This window comes from Callionymus lyra, chromosome 16, assembly GCF_982586985.1.
Source record: "Callionymus lyra chromosome 16, fCalLyr1.hap1.1, whole genome shotgun sequence".
NCBI lineage: Eukaryota > Metazoa > Chordata > Actinopteri > Syngnathiformes > Callionymidae > Callionymus > Callionymus lyra.
The window spans coordinates 20,063,377-20,085,194 of record NC_141833.1 but is presented as its reverse complement, the minus strand read 5'-3'; the positions used below and the strand labels follow the sequence as shown (position 1 = coordinate 20,085,194).

The 21,818-nt window shown below is 38.1% G+C and overlaps 3 protein-coding genes across 4 annotated transcripts; all 3 read left to right on the top strand.

Moving 5' to 3' along the window:
- The first annotated feature begins 729 nt into the window (after positions 1 to 729).
- Positions 730 to 7,274, top strand: yipf1 (Yip1 domain family, member 1). Of its 2 annotated transcripts, none has more exons than XM_087810758.1 (10): positions 730 to 796; positions 1,043 to 1,124; positions 1,225 to 1,364; positions 1,435 to 1,515; positions 1,590 to 1,677; positions 1,753 to 1,869; positions 2,077 to 2,243; positions 3,160 to 3,342; positions 6,557 to 6,682; positions 6,795 to 7,274. In XM_087810758.1, exons 2-9 carry the CDS (start codon positions 1,091 to 1,093, stop codon positions 6,665 to 6,667), a joined length of 921 nt encoding a protein of 306 aa, XP_087666884.1. In that variant the 5' UTR covers positions 730 to 796; positions 1,043 to 1,090; the 3' UTR covers positions 6,668 to 6,682; positions 6,795 to 7,274. The 2 variants fall into 2 exon arrangements, with proteins under 2 accessions (XP_087666884.1, XP_087666885.1); XM_087810759.1 differs by having other exon boundaries at positions 749 to 796; positions 1,061 to 1,124.
- Positions 7,275 to 9,229: 1,955 nt separating this feature from the next.
- Positions 9,230 to 9,958, top strand: LOC148064105 (uncharacterized). The gene has a single exon (XM_087810373.1). The coding sequence runs from the start codon at positions 9,233 to 9,235 to the stop codon at positions 9,956 to 9,958; it is 726 nt and encodes a 241-aa protein (XP_087666499.1). The 5' UTR covers positions 9,230 to 9,232.
- A 1,283-nt stretch (positions 9,959 to 11,241) lies between these two features.
- On the top strand, positions 11,242 to 20,908 carry ndc1 (NDC1 transmembrane nucleoporin). The gene is made up of 18 exons (XM_087811825.1): positions 11,242 to 11,381; positions 12,309 to 12,429; positions 12,493 to 12,594; positions 14,669 to 14,843; positions 14,920 to 15,046; positions 15,112 to 15,220; positions 16,428 to 16,479; positions 16,549 to 16,681; positions 16,749 to 16,841; positions 16,910 to 16,991; positions 17,074 to 17,235; positions 18,230 to 18,490; positions 18,550 to 18,674; positions 18,862 to 18,912; positions 19,734 to 19,797; positions 19,872 to 19,972; positions 20,439 to 20,599; positions 20,677 to 20,908. Exons 1-18 carry the CDS (start codon positions 11,343 to 11,345, stop codon positions 20,738 to 20,740), a joined length of 2,022 nt encoding a protein of 673 aa, XP_087667951.1. The 5' UTR covers positions 11,242 to 11,342; the 3' UTR covers positions 20,741 to 20,908.
- Positions 20,909 to 21,818: the final 910 nt, after the last annotated feature.

Sequence of the window (21,818 nt, the reverse complement as noted above, 5' to 3'; positions counted from 1 at the left end):
TGTGGATCGGAATCTAATTTTACCCTTTATTTTTTATTAATAGATCAACTAAACCTAAACTAAAGTATAGTAAATTATACACATTCGTGGCATTTTTGTTACCCTAATTTATTCCTCCAAAAATGCAGTACCAAGTTACCAGAAATAAAATAATTGATTTGATATCAAAATTTATTTTTATCTTCCTTAAATTAATAAGTTATGCTTTTTCTCTTCTTCGTATTTTGTACATACAATACATCATATATTAAATTATTAATATTTATATATATAAAAAAAAAGTAGTTCTAAGCTGCAAAGCTACGTGTTACGGGCTTCAAAATAAAGGTTTTTCCAATTTATTTATAGTAAGTAAGAATTCAATATGCCCTGCTGTAATCCTATAGATACAGTTGGTGGCTCTTCTCAAAAGCGACTTAAAATACATGATCATTACTTCAAAAATGTGTAAACGGATTCGATAGTGAGTTATAAAAATACTTTATTTTGAAACAGGATATTCCAGCGACAAGTCAACGTTGCCTGGACATTATTATCAAAATAAGAGCTACGTTTTACAACAGAGTGATACTAATAAGGCTCTGCTAAATAACTATTGTATTTAAAACTCTCTATGTATTATGATTGATCATTTCCAAAATACGTTTACCTCACTAACTGTTGGTGAATGATAAAGTTAATAGTCATTACAGAAGCTACCTCTTACTCTGAAGATGAAACCGGAAACAGGATTTGTTTACCTGCGTGTCAAGCTCCAGGCTATGCTAACGTTTAAACTAGCATAGCGCATACAAAGGTAAATTGATTTTGGCTAAAATTTGGAACATTTATTTCACAACAATACGTTTTCTTAAATGATCATTTCGATTTCTACAGTTTGGTCTCGACATGTTACGCGTTGCCTCGTCGTTATTGTACTTTTAAACGTTGTAAATGGTGACGTGACAGCTAGCAGCTAACTTGCAACTCTGGCTTGTCAGCTTAAGATTCATGAAACTACGAAACACTGATTTTATATATTTTTTTATCCCCGTTTTTAAAGGTGTATTTGACTTCACAGCTGTAAACTTTTGAATCATCTATTTGTCAAATGGAGACATCCAACGATCCTTTCCAATTTCAAGGTACGTTAAAGTATTTTTATGTTTGGATTGTGTTCATATATGGTTTGTGTTCGAATAATGTTTACCTACGTAATAACAACTACGTATTATTGACTTTAAGATTTTGGAAACGACTTTAGTCCAATGGACTCTAACGAAGAGACGACCATCTCGATACCAGAGGACTTCCCAGAGAAGCAGAAAAGTGCTGCTGGTTCTGACCCGGATTATGATGACGATGCAGATGATGACAAGGCAGAAGTTAGTTTTTCACCTTCGAAAAACCCTTCATCACAAATGTTTTTTTAATTCAATGTGTCATCTATTCAAGCTACTGGGTGGAGAGAAGAAAAATGCCCCTTTCTGGACATTTGAGTATTACCAGAAGCTTTTCGACATCGAAACCCATCATGTAATATATTTTCCCGTCACAAATTCTACATTTAACTCAATATTTCCACTTCATTTATTCTTTCTTTTATAAAGGTGAGGGAGAGAATATTCGGGTCCGTGTTGCCCTGGCCTGGAAAGAACTTCATTCATGTCCACCTCCGAAGAAATCCAGATCTTTACGGTTTGAACAAACATGTTGTGATTGTTTTTTTTAAAAGTTAAGTCATTATAATTTATTTTATTCCAACATTTTTAGGACCGTTTTGGATCTGCACAACTCTTGTGTTTGCCATCGCCATAAGTGGCAACCTGTCAACATTCCTGGTGCACCTGGGTAACCCCGACTTCAGGTACACGCCAGAGTTCCGAAAAGGTGAGTGTATTTTTTGCTCTTTAAAAAGCCAGAAAAACTCTCAATGATTGGTGTAAAATTCAGTCACATTTTAAGTCAACAGATTCCTGATTTTGTTGGTCTGTTCGAGTGTTGGTAGACGTTTGTTGACATGAGTAGACTGATCTGCTGCGGAGGCTGATGTCAGTGATGAACTCTAAGAGAACGAATGTGTCTTTCGTTCTTCAGTGACCATCGCCGCCACCGCCATCTTCAGCTACGCCTGGTTGGTTCCTCTCGCCATCTGGGGTTTCCTGGCTTGGAGAAGCAGCAAAATAATGAACTTGGTGACTTATTCCTTCATGGAGGTTCTCTGCGTCTATGGATATTCTCTTTCGATTTACATCCCTGCTGTGGTGAGTTCTTCTCTTCTTAAGAGGAACAAATTCTTGTTGATGCATGGAAGTATATCAGTGCGATCGGAATATTGGAATAGACATTTTAAATAGATTTTTAAAATATTGAAATGTATTTATTTTAAAACTTTGAATTATTTCTTTGAATAATTGAATTGAATAATTATTAATTTAAAGTTTTATTTTTTATTTTTTAGGGGGTAGGTAATTGAAATTAAAAAATATATATATTTTATATCAGTCACATGATTGTCTGTGTGTCTCATGATTGGCTGAAAGTTTGAAGTACTGTAGTTCGGTATTCTTTTGGTTCTGTTTGGTGACACTATTATTCCAACATTTATATATTGAATTTAAAAGGCAATGATTAATAAAACATAGACTTTTTTACATCTTTCTTTATCGGAATTGGAATATAATAAAATTAGATTGTTTTCTCAATTATTTAAGAAACAAAACAAATTACATTTTTAAATAAATATTCAATCAAAAAGAATTCAAGCTTTCAAATAACAAATGGATGAATGAAGTTATAAAAAAAACATTTGAAATGTTAAATTCCACCATTAATTATTCTGATAAACTGATATATTTCTATATTAATGGTTGCTATTTATAGAATATGAGAGGATTTTTAGATTAGTCGTGACATTTTTAGAAATTTTAAAGCCATGTCACCTTGAGTTGAATAAACAAAATGATTTAAATCAAATCTTTAATAAAAACGAATTAAAGGAATGGATAAATGAAGTAATAAAAAAATGTATGAGAGCATTTGTGGATTAGTTGTGATATTTTTAAAGATTTTAAAGCCACACACCTCGGGTTGAATAGACAAAATTATTATTTTTTAAACCAAAATAACAGTTTTCTTCTGCTCAATTAAAGTTTTGTTCGTGTCATTATTTTGGTGCAGATCCTGTGGATCATCCCGTTTGAGTGGCTGCGGTGGTGCACCATCGCCATGGCCCTCGCTTTGTCCGGCTCCGTGCTGGTGTTCACGTTCCTGCCCGCCGTCAGAGACGACCACCCGAAGGTCGTCGTCGCCACCATGGCCTCCATCATCATCATGAACACGCTGCTCGCCATCGGCTGCAAGGTTTTTACATTTTCCTTCCACTGAGAGAAATCCACTTCAAAGTTAGATGGGTGGTGATGTGATTCGTTCATGTCCGCTGCAAAGCTGGGTAAACACCTTCAGGATAACAGTTATCATGTTTAATAATGAAAAGCGAAGGATTTAAACATGTCATTAGACGTAAAAGTTTAACTGAAACAGTGATTATAATTGTGTTGTTAGATTTCATGTAAACTTTTGAGACTCAACACTTTGGTTGAATCTGCACATGAAACACTAGCAATTCACTGATCTCACGGTACACAATTGATACGATATATATTATATATATATATATATATATATATATATACAATTCGATACCATGTATTCAGCTCACAATACGAATATATTTTTATACACTTTATGTGGGTCACTGAATTTTAGTGACATCTTGTGATTTTTCCACTCTCTTTTATTTGAATGAATAGAAATTAAAGACGAAATATGTCCAAACATCAGCTTTAAAAGTCGAATGTATCCTCTCGCCCTCAGTCATCGCCGGGATCTCCTTGTTCCTATTACTGCAGCTGAAGTAATGACTGCTGCCATCTGGCGTCCGGAAGTTTAATTGCAACACAAAAATGTAAACGCTATGTATATATACATGTTAACTGTAGATAAAAAATAATAATTCTATTTTACATAAACTTTATTTAAATTATAAAAATAAAATATGATTTGAAAGCCCTCTCTTTAAAAAAAAAAAGAAAATAACCTGATATTGTGCTGTTAAAAATTGATACAGTAACATGAAATAATTATCAATATATGTGTGAATAAAATATAAAAAAATTCTCTCACCCATTAAAACACACTTACAGTTATAAACATTATTCATGAGTCTTATCTCCCGACCCAACCTGCAGAGGGCAGAGCATGCATGACGTAGAATTGTTGTTTAGAATAAGGTACACTGTAAAATCAAGTAGATTTAAAGTAAGTAATTTATATTTATAGAGCGCTTTTCTAGACCAGGGTCACAAAATATATAAAATATATACTTAAAAGGTCAAGATAACACCGAGACCAACACAGGAGTCTCAGAAAATCAAGGAAAAGCCTGCACTAATGAAGTGTCGGATGTTTCTTGAAGGAGTCAGTAGATCATCAAACACAGATGTTTCTTGAAGGAGTCAGTAGATCATCAAACACAGATGTTTCTTGAAGGAGTCAGTAGATCATCAAACACAGATGTTTCTTGAAGGAGTCAGTAGATCATCAAACACGGATGTTTCTTGAAGGAGTCAGTAGATCATCAAACACAGATGTTTCTTGAAGGAGTCAGTAGATCATCAAACACAGATGTTTCTTGAAGGAGTCAGTAGATCATCAAACACAGATGTTTCTTGAAGGAGTCAGTAGATCATCAAACACAGATGTTTCTTGAAGGAGTCAGTAGATCATCAAACACAGATGTTTCTTGAAGGAGTCAGTAGATCATCAAACACAGATGTTTCTTAAAGGAGTCAGTAGATCATCAAACACAGATGTTTCTTGAAGGAGTCAGTAGATCATCAAACACAGATGTTTCTTGAAGGAGTCAGTAGATCATCAAACACGGATGTTTCTTGAAGGAGTCAGTAGATCATCAAACACACATGTTTCTTGAAGGAGTCAGTAGATCATCAAACACAGATGTTTCTCGTTTCTTGAAGGAGTCAGTAGATCATCAAACACAGATGTTTCTTGAAGGAGTCAGTAGATCATCAAACACAGAGATGTTTCTTGAAGGAGTCAGTAGATCATCAAACACAGATGTTTCTTGAAGGAGTCAGTAGATCATCAAACACAGATGTTTCTTGAAGGAGTCAGTAGATCATCAAACACAGATGTTTCTTGAAGGAGTCAGTAGATCATCAAACACAGATGTTTCTTGAAGGAGTCAGTAGATCATCAAACACAGATGTTTCTTGAAGGAGTCAGTAGATCATCAAACACAGAGGGAGAGGAATACTAATAGAGGAATACGATATGATTTGAAAGCCCTCTCTTTAAAAAAAAAAAGAAAATAACCTGATATTGTGCTGTTAAAAATTGATACAGTAACATGAAATAATTATCAATATATGTGTGAATAAAATATAAAAAAATTCTCTCACCCATTAAAACACACTTACAGTTATAAACATTATTCATGAGTCTTATCTCCCGACCCAACCTGCAGAGGGCAGAGCATGCATGACGTAGAATTGTTGTTTAGAATAAGGTACACTGTAAAATCAAGTAGATTTAAAGTAAGTAATTTATATTTATAGAGCGCTTTTCTAGACCAGGGTCACAAAATATATAAAATATATACTTAAAAGGTCAAGATAACACCGAGACCAACACAGGAGTCTCAGAAAATCAAGGAAAAGCCTGCACTAATGAAGTGTCGGATGTTTCTTGAAGGAGTCAGTAGATCATCAAACACAGATGTTTCTTGAAGGAGTCAGTAGATCATCAAACACAGATGTTTCTTGAAGGAGTCAGTAGATCATCAAACACAGATGTTTCTTGAAGGAGTCAGTAGATCATCAAACACGGATGTTTCTTGAAGGAGTCAGTAGATCATCAAACACAGATGTTTCTTGAAGGAGTCAGTAGATCATCAAACACAGATGTTTCTTGAAGGAGTCAGTAGATCATTAAACACAGATGTTTCTTGAAGGAGTCAGTAGATCATCAAACACAGATGTTTCTTGAAGGAGTCAGTAGATCATCAAACACAGATGTTTATTGAAGGAGTCAGTAGATCATCAAACACAGAGGGAGAGGAATACTAATAGAGGAATACAGTGTATTCAAGAGTAGATTCTAAATCAATTAAGGAAACACTGATACCAGCGGCACAGTGACCCGCTCCTCTGTGTCGTTCAAGGACACTAAATGACTCTCCAGTGGTGTTTCTGGCATGTCCTGACCTCATAGTGTCAAGTTGACGCTGATAGGAAACTGTGACAGTCGGTACTCGTGTGAGAAGAGGCTGTCAGAGCAGTTACTGTTAACACCGTCACACTCAGGGTTGGGGCGAGAGGCTATCTGGTGTCTCTCCACCATAATTAGTCGACGATGTTAAGCCCCGGCGTCTGACGGCCGACGAAGACGGATGGGCCGCTCGGGATGTTTGCTCCTCGCTTAGTCACTGATCAGGCCCGGTTTAAAAGTCACTGTCGCTTCAGGTTCTTTTGACACTTTCTTCCCCTTTTTCCAGATGTATTTCTTCAGCAAAGCCGAGCCGTTCGTGGCTCCTCCCACTCACGCCACTCCAGCCATCGTCCAGAACGTATCCCTGCACGGGGTGACCATGAAACACTCGAGTTAAATTCTTCCCCTCCAGGTAAACTGATGTTTCCGCTCGTTATGACGTAAATGTGACTCAAAAGTTCTGAAGCATCCGACACCCGACTTCCTTCACCTGATTTCTCTCTTTTTTTTTTCTTCAATTGCAGCTTCTCCAGTTGCCTTATTAGAGGGGAATCGGGTGTCGGGCGGTAATGATGTCATGGGTCGTCTGGATTTCACCTGCACTTGGATGTTCTGGCCTAAAGACCCGCGTGTAGGCTTTTGTTCTGGCGCTGAAGGAGAACGACACTGTCCCGAATGTAATTTCCAATGTGATGGGTTCCATGGATGAGTGAGTGTCACTCAACCAAGAAGCAGTTTTTTTTTTTTTAAAGAAGGGCTCGTTTGGAAGCTTCAAATATTGAGGGATGGTGTTGGATAATCGAAGGGTGTTTGAGGTTCATAGGTGATGTATCGTGTCGGGGGAGGGGGAGGGATGTAGATATTGTGTACAGAGTATTATCAAACTTTTATTATTTAAAGAGCACGAGTGCTTCACTCGGAGGGCAATATTTCTCTGGCTATGATTAACCATCTGTGATCAAATGTTTTACTTTCGATAATTTTAATAAATCGGTCAAACCCATCTTGAGTTTTATGTGATTTATGTTCATGAGCAGCGCAAGTTGTGATTTAACACTTGATTGACATTTGAAAACGAGAATAAATCTGGAAAATTCAAATGAAATCTGAAAGCGGAGAAGCAGGACTTTGTCGTTTCGGGCCAAACATAGACCAGATTCACCTGAACATGCGTCGCAAAATAATCAGGACTGAAGGATCTGGTGAAATAAAAGTATTTCTAAAAGCAGAAAATACTGATAACATGGATTTCATTAAACACAGACGGCTACAGTTCACTGAGAGGGAGTGAGACTCGTTAGAAACAAGTTTTGGGGGTTTTTTTTGTTCAAAAGTTTGATTATATTTTGGTCAAATGTACTGGTCTGACATTTCCTTCCTTAAAAGTAAGTAACTAAATAAGTAATAAAGGTTATTTGTACTCGGCTAAAATACATGCTTTAAAAGGCACATAAGACAAACGCAGAAGCGTCCAAGAAAATCAGGGAAAAGCACAAATAAGAATGTCTTAAGATGTTTCTTGAAGATATCAGTAGATCCATCAAAACACAGAGGGAGAGGAAGATCGTTCCTAAGGATGGGGGGAATGTGAGTTCTTCTACTAGAGCGGGTCAGAATTCTCGCTGCAGAGTTTTGTATCAACTGCAGACGAGACCCATCCTTCTTGTTTAGACACCAAAATAAACTGTTACAATAGTCTAAACGAGAAGAAACAAACATTGATTAAGAGCTCCAGATCGTGTTGTGACAAAAAACTATCATAAAGGTTTATCACACAGTTTTAAGTCCCACCAAACCAGCTAATTATGCCTCAGTTTAGATTTTTACTTCTTTATAAAAAACGAAATTGGATTTTATTTAATCATCATTTACCATTTTAACTGTTATCTACTGTAATTATAACTATAAGGGATTGAACATGTAATAGATACAAAAGCCCATTTAACAAAAAGTTCTTAACCCTTGTGTTGTCTCTGGGTCAAGTTGACCCGGTAGCCCTTAGAAAACCACATGGAGTGGTGGAGGTCGTTCGCCTTGACCCAGAGACGACACATGGGATAAATAGAAATTCGCCTTGTGGATATAACTGTAGTAGTAACATGTTTTTTGAAGAAATACAAAAGCATTATTTATGACATTATATTTAATTTCCACTAACTGTTTTTTTTTATCATTAATATTAAAATACTATTACATTTTGAAGGCTATGAAGTCTAAGATGTTGCTCTAAGGCTTTCATTATTCATCTTGCATCTCAAAGAACATTATTTGTTTACAATATATTGTGTTTTAGCCATTTTATCAAACGAAACTCCTTCTGTTTCACTGTTATTAATCCCTAATAATTCTAAATACGGCCTCTGACATTGAAAGTTAACACTGCGACACGTGTAAGGCGACATGTGGAAGGATCTGATGGATCATTTCAACACTTTAAATATTTAAGTAAGTCCAGGGCTTGTAACTAATAGGCACGAGTTTAACATTTAAAAAGGGATCAGCGACTATAAAAGTGAGCATTTGGCCGCCGCTTCCTTTTTTCTTTCCAAACTCATCCATCTGAGCTGTCATGTGCTCTGAGGCGGCGACGGCGGCGGCGGCGGCTTCTACGGTGTCACGCTCTGGAAAATATCACCTGAACGATTGTTTATTGTTCCGCTCTTTTGCACTCGGGTGACCCGGGTTTCTGCGAGTAATATTCCAGAGCGAAACAAGGTCAAAGTTTTTAGATTAATTAGCAAAATAGGAGAAATTGTGTTACTCGAAACGGTGTCAAAGGGTCCGAGGCGCTCTAATTAATGGTCATTCTAGCCTTGAGCCTTGAGTTACACGAGCGCCGGTGAAGATAACCCTGCCTGGAGGAATGTCACCCGCCTCACTGGCCGCCTGCGGATTTGCGAGGTAGCCCCGAAAAAGGGATTTTTTTTTCAAGAAGAAATGGCCGCATGATCTCCTCGCAAGGATGGCGAAGACCGAAAGGGTGTCCAAGTTCGAGACCTTGAAGCTCCTGGAGAAGTGCAGGAAGGAACGAGACGACGCCTTGCACCGGGAGAGCATCCTGAAGGAGAAGCTCCGGCAGTACGAGTCCAGGATGAGGTCGACCGAGGCGGTGAAGCAGAAGATGAAGAGCCTCACCGTCGAGAACAAGGAGATGAGGAAGCAGGTGAAGGTTCTCCGGACGGAGCTGGGACTGGAGTCCAGCCCCAAGTTCAACGGGAAGACCACCAAGGACATCATCAACGACTTCCACGGGAAGGAGCGAGAGTGCAGTTCGCTGGTGGAGAAGGCCGGGAAACTCAGCCTGACCATCGACGACCTGAGCTCCGAGCTGGCCAACACCGTCACGTCCAAGACCCTGCTGGAGGACCAGGTGCAGTCGCTGCAGCAGAACCTCAAGGACATGACCAACAACCAGCGGCGTCTGCTGAAGCTGTGGGAGGACAAGAAGACCCAGAGGGAGCAGCTGGCGCTGCCGTCGATCAAGTCGGCGACGAAGCCGTTCGTCCACAAGGCGGCTCAGACGGAGATGTCCGTCAGCTCCACGCAGAAGCTGCCGCTCACCGCCTTCGAGACCACGTCCTTCTCGCGGGAGAACGACAAGAAGACACTTTTGGATAAACACAGCTTCGCACCGTATGGAAACGGATTTCCTTTCATGCACGACGAGACCAACGGGATTCAAAACTGACCTGCTCTCTGAGGAAAAAACACAATTGTATATAATATATGGAGTATTTTAAACAATTTACAAAATGTCGTTTACACTGAACGGTGTGTTTAACAACATATATTGAGCTTATGTTTTGAAAACATTTGTATTACATTAGTTGAGTGTAAAACTAATCATTTAAATGGTAGCTTAAATTATTTTACTACGCTCAAAATGCAATTATTAGCAAAATCCTACCATAATAAATGTAGTTAAACCCACTGTTTTATGATGGTAGGTTTTAGCCAATTATTGTTTAAGATAAGTATACAATAATAATCACACTTTTCTTTATCTTAAATGTACTACACTCAACTAACCAAATACAATTATAAGCAAAAATAACACCATAATAAATGTAATAAAAACATAGAGGTTATTTTTTCAGTTTAGGATCTCAAACGCTTTGGTCAATTTAATAAAACTCGTCTTCACAGCTTCACATTAATATTTTCTCGAAAATAATTTTGGAAGAAAATGGAAAGTAAATATTAATGTACTTTGTATTATTCTAGTATCCGGTTTCTACATATAAGCAAACAAGAGGAATAATAACAAAGGGTTACTACGTACTAAATACGTTTTCAGAAATTAAATTTAAAACCAACTCGATAATCAGTTGTTTTTTTTAAACGAAACAAAAACAAAACAAAACAAAAATCATTATTGGTGTAGCTTCCCTGAGAATCCGGGCTGCAACAGCTTCCCCGTTTTAGTTCCGCTTTTGCGCGTCAATCAGTAAATATACATTTATTTATAATTAATAAAAGTATATTTTTTAATCCAACAAATAGCATTACTTTTCCTTTACATATTTGTAAGGTTTTGATTCAAGACATTGTAACGCAAATGAATGCGTTATTTTCAAATCCATTCACTTTTAAAGGATCCTATGGAACCCTTTAATATTATGAAAATATTGGAAAAAATCCGATATACAGCTGGAAGCGTAAAATATGATTAATGAATGTATTTTATTTTAAAGTTTAAAATTCCAAACAAGAAAACTACGTTTGTATGCTATAATTGAAACATAGGTGGCCAAGATCGCCATGTTGGTAAAGATGCGATGAGGGATTTTACTACAACAGTTTAATTTACAATTAAAAATAACGTTACTTGGAAAAATAAAAACAAATCAGGATCATTTTTGAATGATTTTAAATCCCGCGATGTCCGAAACTATAACCGTGAACGTTTACTTATGATCAGGCACCTGTCGGGTCGACTCTTGAAAAGGGGTCCTCGGTCGGGCTCTTGAATGCATGAGGCGCGATATGGGAGAGTTTGGCTGCAAAAGTAGTTTGACAGCCGCAGACTGACAGGTTGAAACGAAGTAAAAGGCGATTAAACACAAATAAAAATGATCTCGACGGAGCAAAGTTGTTCGTTTGTCCGCAAGGTAAGTCACTTACGTCATTTTCATCATCTTCGAAAGTGAAATAGCTAAGTTGCTAAGTGTTTGTGCTATGTTTGCTAGCTTTGTTTTTGTTCGAGCTAAATGTTAACTTCTTGATACGACTTTAATTCTTATAAAAACATTTGATACTAATCGGGAAAGCGTCTGAAATGTTTCGAAATGTAGTTAATGCAGCGGTATACCGAGAATCGAACTTGAACTTTTCTGTTATTTACGCTTCACTGTAAACAAACACAAAACAAGTAACATTTTGTGGCTGATTTTTGGTCGTTTAGAAATGTTCTCGTTATTGTTTGTATAAATATATTTTGATAATATTCATAAAGCTGATTAAATGTTTAATGAATGTAAGTAAGTAAGTAAAGGTTTTTTGTAAAGATCTTTCTATTCCAGGGTCACAAAGTGCTTTAAAAATCAAAAACAATACAGTTAAAATATATACTTTAAAAGATCAAGACAAAATAAGACAAACACAGGAGTCTCAGAAAATCAGGGAAATGTCTTAAGATGTTTCTTGAAGGAGTCAGTAGATCATCAAACACAGAGATGGTTCCAAAGCTTAGGTGCAACAGTCTGGAAGGATTTCTCTCCTCTGGTCCTGAAGCGTGTTCAGGAACCATCAGTAGATTCTGATCCACAGACCTCAGAGCCCGAGCTGGGGTGTAAGTCTGGATCAGATCACTGATGGAAGGTCTGACCATGAATAGATCTGAAAGTAAGAACCAGAATTTTAAAATGATCCTGAAAGAAACTGGAAGCCAGTGAAGAGTTTTAAGGATCGGAGAAATGTGAGTTCTTCTACTAGAGCGGCTCAGAATTCTCGCTGCAGAGTTTTGTATCAACTGCAGGCGAGACAGATCCTTCCTGTTTAGACAATGAATGTATGTTAATGTATTTATTTATCTTCAGGTCATTTGCTGGAGGGCTGCAGCCAGTATAGCGTGGGCCGTCCTCTTGTTGCCCCCCACCACAGCTGTCTTCCTCATAATCGGCAGATTTAGTCCCTTTCACCCGATCCAATCCATATCAGGTACGTCCTCTACGTTCGCCTCGAATGAATCTCGAATCTAACCCTTTTTATTTCTCTCTGTAGAATCGTTTACTCTGCTGACGAGCGCAAGTGCCGGATTATCGTTTATCCTGCTGTGTGGCGTGACCGTCATGGTCGGGTTTCTCAACTTTGAGTATTATACTGGTGAGTATCACTTAAATCTCATTATATTGATGGATATGCTTCTATTCTTGGTGAAATTAAAGATTTAACGGCAATTCACAAAAAAAAGGTAACCATAGAAACACATTATATTAAGACATACAGTTTACATATTAAATATCCCAAAAAATAAAAAAGGAGGATAATTAATCAAATAATCTGAAATATTAGGTATGTGCGTATTTGCCTCTTCCTGGATATCAACAGTGATCATTAGATGTCAGGCAGTTGTGTACCATGTTGTTTTCGTAAATGCTAGACACTTTGTGTTTCGACAAGAATCTAGCTATAGGATACATGTGTGACGATACGATATATTGTGATACTGTAGTAAAAACGATATATTGTTTCCTTTAAAGAAACAACACTTTTTCTGGATTTTACAACAAATAAATGAGCAAATATTTTCTCTAATCAAATGTGAAAGTGTTTGTAAGAAAGTGCTTCTCAAAATATTAACAAGAAATGTAAACTTATATTAACAATGAAGTGCATTAACATCTCAAACAACCTGGAGCAACATGTAATATCCAGTATCTGTCAATTTAACTTTAAACTTGGTTTTAAAGCCAAAATGCGTCCAAACACTGATGCAAAATGTATATTTAGGTAGGTAGAACTTTATTGATACCTCAGGAGGTCTCCTTTGGGAAATTGTTTAACCTTTGAAATAACATTTTACTTTAATTCAAAGTTATTTTATTTATTATTATTTGTAAAATAAATAAATGAATCATTTGATCTGTGATTAACATGATTTAAAATAATTTGGTGAAAAAGGTAACCATAGAAACACATTATATTAAGACATACAGTTTACATATTAAATATCCAAAAAAATTAAAAAGGAGGATAATTAATCAAATAATCTGAAATATTAGGTATGTGCGTATTTGCCTCTTCCTGGATATAAACAGTGATCATTAGATGTCAGGCAGTTGTGTATCATGTTGTTTTCGTAAATGCTAGACACTTTGTGTATCGACAAGAATCTAGCTATAGGATACATGTGTGACGATACGATATATTGTGATACTGTAGTAAAAACGATATATTGTTTCCTTTAAAGAAACAACACTTTTTCTGGCTTTTACAACAAATAAATGAGCAAATATTTTCTCTAATCAAATGTGAAAGTGTTTGTAAGAAAGTGCTTCTCAAAATATTAACAATAAATGTAAACTTATATTAACAATGAAGTGCATTAACATCTCAAACAACCTGGAGCAACATGTAATATCCAGTATCTGTCAATTTAACTTTAAACTTGGTTTTAAAGCCAAAATGAGTCCAAACACTGATGCAAAATGTATATTTAGGTAGGTAGAACTTTATTGATGCCTCAGGAGGTCTCCTTTGGGAAATTGTTTAACCTTTGAAATAACATTTTACTTTAATTCAAAGTTATTTTATTTATTATTATTTTTAAAATAAATAAATGAATCATTTGATCTGTGATTAACATGATTTAAAAGTAATTTGGTGAAGCGTAAAGAGTTTTAAATGGGTCATGATTTCTCTATGGAGATCAATAAAGTATATTGATTATGACTTAACAAAACTTATTAAAAATTAAATGCATTTATACGTCAACATTGATTTGTTTGTGGAATTTAAATTTAATGCTGACGTCACGCTCACGAAACTCGGTGCCGTCAGTCTTTATTTAACCAGTATTTAACACAAACTCTATATTTTGGATCGAGGCAGATTCAAATGATGAATTCAACATTAACACTAACAAGAGCATTTGTTATTGTTTACTTTCATGAGTCGAGTGAAAGTTTCTCTCGCCTCTATAGAACAGAAAAGTTAACTGCTTCTTTATGTTTTGTCTTTCTTGTTTCTTCGATCTGCTCATTTCTTTTGTTGTGATGCGTCTTTAGTAAAACGATACTTGTCTTTACAAGACTTATCTGATTAACTGGCTTCATATAAATCAATAAATCTTTAAAACCATACATGTATACATATAAGAAGTGGGCTTAAGGGGTTATAAATGGTACGTTTTTTTTTTTGCTCATGTTTTCACAATCATTTTCTTGTCCTTTTCCAGTTATACCAAATATCGCGTGCTCCAAAATCGCTCTGCTGGGTCAGCTGGTCCACCCGCAGCAGGTTTTCAACTCGACGGTCCACTCCATCCTGGGCTTGATCGTGGGCTGGTGCTGCGCCGTCATCATCGGGGGCCGATATCATCTGCTGGGGTCTCCCTGCGATCCCAACGAGGCGTACGTATCAAAAACCAGAACCGCACGACTCGACGATAACTAGCCGGACGTTGGTCTCACTCTCTTCGCTCGGCAGCTCGTCCAAGATGTGCCTGAACGAGCATCAGCTCCTGCTGCTGCTGGCCGGAGCTTTCGTGGGATTATCTCACAGCGTGTGCGGAGTCATCCACAACATGAACTACATTTCATTTCAGACGGTTCAGGTGAGTGGATCGTTTCAGGGTCACGAGTAAAACGACCTCATGCTCCGGTTTGTTTTCTCCTCCAGCAATACAAGTACCTTCGTTTTAAAGGGTCTCTGTCCATGGTTTTGAGGTGCAGCGCCACTCAAGCGCTTTTCTCCATCAAGAACTTCATTATTTTCTATTTCCTTCTGGGTGAGTCGCGTCCCTTTCACACTTCTCATGTTTTTTAGGTATGAAACACAGATTCTCCTTGAATATATATATATATATAAATATATATATATATATATATATATATATATATATATATATATATATATATATATATATATATACTGTATATAAAGTAATGTCTATATTTATTGATTTTGATTGTCATGACACACACGAGTAGTGATGGACTGGTGAAGCTTCATGAAACGGTGTTGTGTTGTTCAGAGGTCAGTAGGTGGCGCCATCAGTTTAAAAATGATGTTTCATTGGAACAGTTGTTCAAAACAAAGGGAAATAGTGCAGAGGCTGCCATCTAGTGGACTCTGAAGATAATGACACTGTTTCATGAAGCTTCATCAACACATCACTACCATCTAGTGGACTCTGAAGATAATGACACTGTTTCATGAAGCTTCATCAACACATCATTACCATCTAGTGGACTCTGAAGATAATGATACTGTTTCATGAAGCTTCATCGACACATCATTACCATCTAGTGGACTCTGAAGATAATGACACTGTTTCATGAAGCTTCATCGACACATCACTACCATCTAGTGGACTCTGAAGATAATGACACTGTTTCATGATGCTTCATCAACACATCACTACCATCTAGTGGACTCTGAAGATAATGACACTGTTTCATGAAGCTTCATCGACACATCACTACCATCTAGTGGACTCTGAAGATAATGACACTGTTTCATGAAGCTTCATCAACACATCACTACCATCTAGTGGACTCTAAAGATAATGACACTGTTTCATGAAGCTTCATCGACACATCACTACCATCTAGTGGACTCTGAAGATAATAATACTGTTTCATGAAGCTTCATCAACACATCACTACCATCTAGTGGACTCTGAAGATAATGACACTGTTTCATGAAGCTTCATCAACACATCACTACCATCTAGTGGACTCTGAAGATAATGACAGTGTTTCATGAAGCTTCATCGACACATCACTACCATCTAGTGGACTCTGAAGATAATGACACTGTTTCATGAAGCTTCATCGACACATCACTACCATCTGGTGGACTCTGAAGATAATGACACTGTTTCATGAAGCTTCATCAACACATCACTACCATCTAGTGGACTCTGAAGATAATGACACTGTTTCATGAAGCTTCATTAGACCATCACTAATGTGTACCATCTTCCTGAGCAGGCTACATCCCGAGACAATGGGTCTGTCACTCACTTAAACTTCAGATCAACAGGTCAGTGCGATTAACAGACGACGTCTATGAACATGGATTAAAAACTCATAAACTTCTCTGCACCTTCAGCTCCCTTCATTCTCTCGACACTGTCGCCGGACTGCTGGACTTTTCTCTCGTCTTGCATCTGTGGCTGAGCGCCACCTTCCTGCTCTTCACCTGGTACCTCACGCTGCTGCTCTTCAGGATCTTTGTCACTGAGGTATGTCCATCTCCGGAGTCTTTAGAAGTCGCAATATGAATGGCTTTTATTGGTCTTGTTCCCTCAGAGATACATGTTTCCTGTCCAGCCCACGTTCACTGAAGACGTCCACCAGTGTTTGCCCAAAGTCATGGGTGAAAAACAGCCCATAATCCTTAAGGTGAATAAATCTTTATTTTTTAAATAATGATGCACTTGAACATTAAATCTGTTGTCTCCAAATCTTAGTTCCTGGCCCTGCAGGACTTGGCTCAACTGTCTCAACAGTCTCCGTCACGTCGCTCCGAGGTCTTCACTCTCAGCCAGCCGGGTCAGTGTGCAACGATCCAGAGGAACCTTTTAAGACGATGTGCTGAGTTGTGTTTTTTTTTTTTTTTCCCCCCCTCGGTCAGGTGGTCACCCTCACAACTGGAACGCCATCAGTAAGGAGTGTTTGTCGCTCCTGGCCGATCTAAACCAGAGACTGGTGGCGTATCACGAGACCGTGTCGACCAACGGCCGAGCCAAGTCTCTCTCCGCCGGGAGCGAACGCAAGACTTCGTCCGAGTCGTCCGGTACGTAAGAAGTAGACGTGGAAGAAAACTGCGATACACTGTATATAGATAGATATTTTCCCACGTTATTGTATGGATATAGATAGATAGATAGATAGATACTTTATTCATCTCCTTAGAGAAATTCACGAAATAGTAGGATATAGGATATTCATATATAAGCACGGTATTGATTTTATTTATTATAATTTAGAAAAATGTTTTATCCTAGTTCTGTAACTGTTTAAATTTGAATAAAAGGTATCTTACATATTATTAGATTGTTTTTATTGTTAAGTTGCACTAAACATGCAAATACTTTTGTTCAATTTTGTGTTGCAAATAAACTTCCGGCCACTAGATTGCGGCAGTAGTCACTACATCCACAGCAGCTAATGGAAGAATTGAATCAGACGAGATCATTGCAATGACTGAGGACGAGAGGATACAGTGAGTCCAGCAGCTTTTAAAGCTGATGTTTGGACATATTTTGGTTTGAAAACAAATGAAAGCAGTTACGACTGAGGACGAGAGGATACAGTGACTCCAGCAGCTTTTAAAGCTGATGTTTGGACATATTTTGGTTTAAAAGCAAATGAAAGCAGTTACAACTGAGGACAAGAGGATACAGTGAGTCCAGCAGCTTTTAAAGCTGATGTTTGGACATATTTTGCTTTGAAAACAAATGAAAGCAGTTACGACTGAGGACGAGAGGATACAGTGACTCCAGCAGCTTTTAAAGCTGATGTTTGGACATATTTTGCTTTGAAAACAAATGAAAGCAGTTACGACTTCGTCAAGAGTCATGTGGTCTGTAAATACTGCAACACCAGAGACAAGTACTCGACAATACTACAAATATATCCTTGTTACTACAGTATCGTTGTATCGTTGCCTCTGTATCATGATACGCATTGTATCAACAATTCTTGACAATACACACATGTAAGACACACACAATCCTTTTTTTCTGTGGACATGTTTTAGTTCCAACATCAATGTTTGTGTCTCACAGTAACTTCCGGAACCGAAGACCTGATGAGTCCGAAGCAGCCGTTCCTCATGAAAACGCCGGCGTCGGTCTTCGCTCGCTCCATCGCTGGAGGTCCCAACTCTCCGCTGACGGCGCCGTTCACCCCCGACCTTGACAGTCCCTTCGGCTCTCCGGCGCTGCGTCGCTTCGGCGCGTCCCTGGACCAGTGCTCGCCGTGGCACGGCACCATCCAGAGCCCGCACCTCATCAGGAGGGCCCCCAAACTGTGGTCCACCTCCACGGGTACCAACTCAACTATGACTCTGTGAGTGAAGATTGTACTGAAAAGCTCTTTGTCTCAGTGGGTTCAGGGGTCAATCAAAACAGCCCACCGGGATCGCCAGCTCCACCGGTGCTGCCCAGTCTGGCCCAGCATCCCGCCAAGCCCGGTCTTCTGGCCCAGTTCTTGCACAACAGAAAAGAACAGGTAATCCGAGTCTGTAAAACGAGTCACAACCGTTTGTCTCCATCATCAGCTGCTCATCTGATGACGTTTATAACTCAGTATTATCTTGATCCTAAGCGCTTTGTGACCCTGGTCTCGAAAAGCGCTATATAAATAAATATTACTTACTTACTTACTTACTTATAACTGCTTTAATTTCCTCGTTCAGATGAAGAACTTCCTGTCCAAGCGTGTGCTGGTCATGTACCTGTTCAACAAGGTGAGTCTCGTCTCTGATCGAAGCGGTATCCTCTCGTCCTCAGTCATTGTTGGAAGCTCGTAAGATTTAATTCTTCCTTTTGGCGTAAAGGCGTAACAACTGCTGCCATCTAGAGGCTGGAGGTTTATTAGCGACACAAAAATGAACAAACACCAAGTGTTTAGATGTTTTTTGTAAATTAAAAAAGAAACTTGAATTATTTCGTTTTGAATACAATTTATTGGAATATGATAAAAGAACCTTGATGAAAATAAAATGTAATTTGGGGAAAAATATATTTTTTAAAGGGTACAGTTGAATATACATGTCGATATATTATGAATTAAGAAGTTGTGATATTTAAGGGTAAGAATATTCGCAGTATATCACATCCCTAATCTGTGATCGTCTACATTTAAAACCCTGGAACTGTTGATGGAGGAACAACCATGTTCTTTGGACTATAAAGTGCACATAAAATCCTACAAATCCGTTGATGTGCCGTATGTTTTAAATCTTGTTGTATTTGCTGACATTTTTTCTGGCGCCCAATAACCTGTTATAATGTAGGTTTATTTAACTCTAGTCACCCTCCAATCCTCTGATATACACTCACTAATAAACCGTTAATTCGGTGCAAATTATCGTATGAAAAGTACAGTAAAGGGTTACAATTTGGTGGTGTTTCAGATAACCATCTGGATCCATGAAACTTTTGAAGGAGTTTTCATTTACTGTAGGAAAGCGGCAGCGCTGCCCCCTGCTGTTGGCTCTTTTACTCGCTCGGATGATTTATAATGTCTGTTTAAAGTCGAACTAAGATCTTCGCTCTCGTTCCACAGCTTCCCGAAGCCTCGAGTCAAGCTCTGTTCGCCGACACTCAGGCTCACATCTGGGCTCTGGAAGGTGACGACAACCTTCACTCGCGTGAAACGACACACAACAGTCCAATTTATTTTTGTGTGTCTTCCTCCTCGCAGGACTGTCGTACCTCGTCCAGGCCTCGTTCACCGAGGACCAGTTCGGAGTCGTGCAGACCACGTTACCCAGCATCCTCGGCTGCATGCTGCTCTTACAAGAGGTGATCCATCAATTTTCAAATATATGTTTATATACTAGTTATTACTACTATATATATATATATATATATATATATATATATATATATATATATAAAGTGTTTGTTGCTCCCTGAACTGTTTCAATAGATGTATTTAGTTTTTTTGTTGTGTATACTTTTAAATTGTGCTAAATAAAAAGTTTAAACACTTTTTTTTTTGAAAAATGTTAGATTTGATGCTACTTTTGTTTTTAATTTAGGTTTTTAATTGAATTTTCATGTAATAAAAACACGTTTTACTATAATAAACTAAAAAAGTTAATAAATAAATGTTTTAAATGTACAATAAGTACCGGAACATGAAGATAAGTAGCCGGTTTGGTAACCACTCTTTAATTGACCGACTCGTGTGCGAGGCTTCACGAAAGCCACCAGGGGGCGCACTTGTTATAACAAAAAGCCTCTGTGTCGTCGTCGCCCCCCGCAGGCCGTCGACCGACACTTCAAACTCCCGCACGCGTCCAGCAAACCCGGCAGGAGCGGCGGCGGCTTAGGAGACTCGACGTACAAGACCCTGCGCTTCGCTCTGCGGGCGACGCTCAAGACCGCCATCTACAGGATAACCACCACCTTCCACCATCACCTGAAGTAGGTGCCTTTATTTTGCAAGTCGGTGATCGAGTGAGTTTCTACGATTCTGACCTTTTTTCTTTTTCGCTCCTCAGCGCCGTGGAGATGTCGGCGGAGCACCGGAAAAGGCTCCAGCAGTTTTTGGAGTACAAGGAGTAGAACTTTTGGAGGCGTGTTTTAATATTTATCTGCTGAATCTGAACGTCGAAGAGAAAAGAAAAGATTCAACATAATTTTGTGACGAGCAGCGACGGCTTCAAAGACGTTTGTTTCGCAACTTTCGGGTTTCGTGTCCGAGCCGGTGAATAAAAACTGAATTCTTTGCAACCGTTGATGGAAACTGATTTCTTCAGAATCTGGCGTTACAATATGTTTGGAATCGACTGTATCCTCTCGTCCTCAGTCATTGCTAGGATCTCGTAGCATTTCATTCTTCCTTTAGCTACGGAAGTACGTATTGACTGCTGCCATCTAGTGGCCGAGTGTTTGGACGTCCTAAGATTTAAATTGGAATTATTTCCTTTTATACACGATTTATTGAAATGTTAAAAGAACCATGAGTGAAATAAAATGTGATTTTCGGAAAAAAGTGAAGTGTTGTTGAATATATTTTCTCGAAAAACCATGTTTTTCGGACTATAACACGCATAAAATCGTTACTTTTTTTTCCTATGCTTTAATGTCCCGTGGTGGCTTTTTCCACTTCCTCGCTGCCCTCACGTTTTTCTTAGAATGCGCCTACTTATCGTTTTAATTAGATTAAATCAATTTGAAAATAATTATTCAGAATCTGGTGTTACAATATGTTTGGAGTTGACTGTATCCTCTCGTCCTCGGTCATTGCTAGGATCTCGTAGGATTGAATTCTTCCTTTAGCTACGGAAGTACGTATTGACTGCTGCCATCTAGTGGCCGAGTGTTTGGACGTCCTAAGATTTAAATTGGAATTATTTCCTTTTATACACTTTATTGAAATGTTAAAAGAACCATGAGTGAAATAAAATGTGATTTTCGGAAAAAAGTGAAGTGTTGTTGAATATATTTTCTCGAAAAACCATGTTTTTCGGACTATAACACACATAAAATCGTTACTTTTTTTTCCTATGCTTTGATGTCCCGTGGTGGCTTTTTCCACTTCCTCGCTGCCCTCACGTTTTTCTTAGAATGCGCTTACTTATCATTTTAATTAGATTAAATCAATTTGAAAATAATTATTCAGAATCTGGCATTACAATAT

What these genes read in the sequence shown, in the direction of transcription:
- yipf1 (XM_087810758.1), top strand. Translation starts at nt 1,091, where the DNA reads ATGGAGACATCCAACGATCCTTTCCAATTTCAAG. An exon ending in AAGAAATCCAGATCTTTACG is followed by an intron (nt 1,678 to 1,752) that starts GTTTGAACAAAC and finishes CAACATTTTTAG; the next exon opens with GACCGTTTTGGATCTGCACA. An exon ending in CGATTTACATCCCTGCTGTG is followed by an intron (nt 2,244 to 3,159) that starts GTGAGTTCTTCT and finishes ATTTTGGTGCAG; the next exon opens with ATCCTGTGGATCATCCCGTT.
- LOC148064105 (XM_087810373.1), top strand. Translation starts at nt 9,233, where the DNA reads ATGGCGAAGACCGAAAGGGTGTCCAAGTTCGAGACCTTGAAGCTCCTG.
- ndc1 (XM_087811825.1), top strand. Translation starts at nt 11,343, where the DNA reads ATGATCTCGACGGAGCAAAGTTGTTCGTTTGTCCGCAAG. An exon ending in ACTGTGGTCCACCTCCACGG is followed by an intron (nt 18,491 to 18,549) that starts GTACCAACTCAA and finishes TCTTTGTCTCAG; the next exon opens with TGGGTTCAGGGGTCAATCAA. An exon ending in TCACATCTGGGCTCTGGAAG is followed by an intron (nt 19,798 to 19,871) that starts GTGACGACAACC and finishes TCCTCCTCGCAG; the next exon opens with GACTGTCGTACCTCGTCCAG.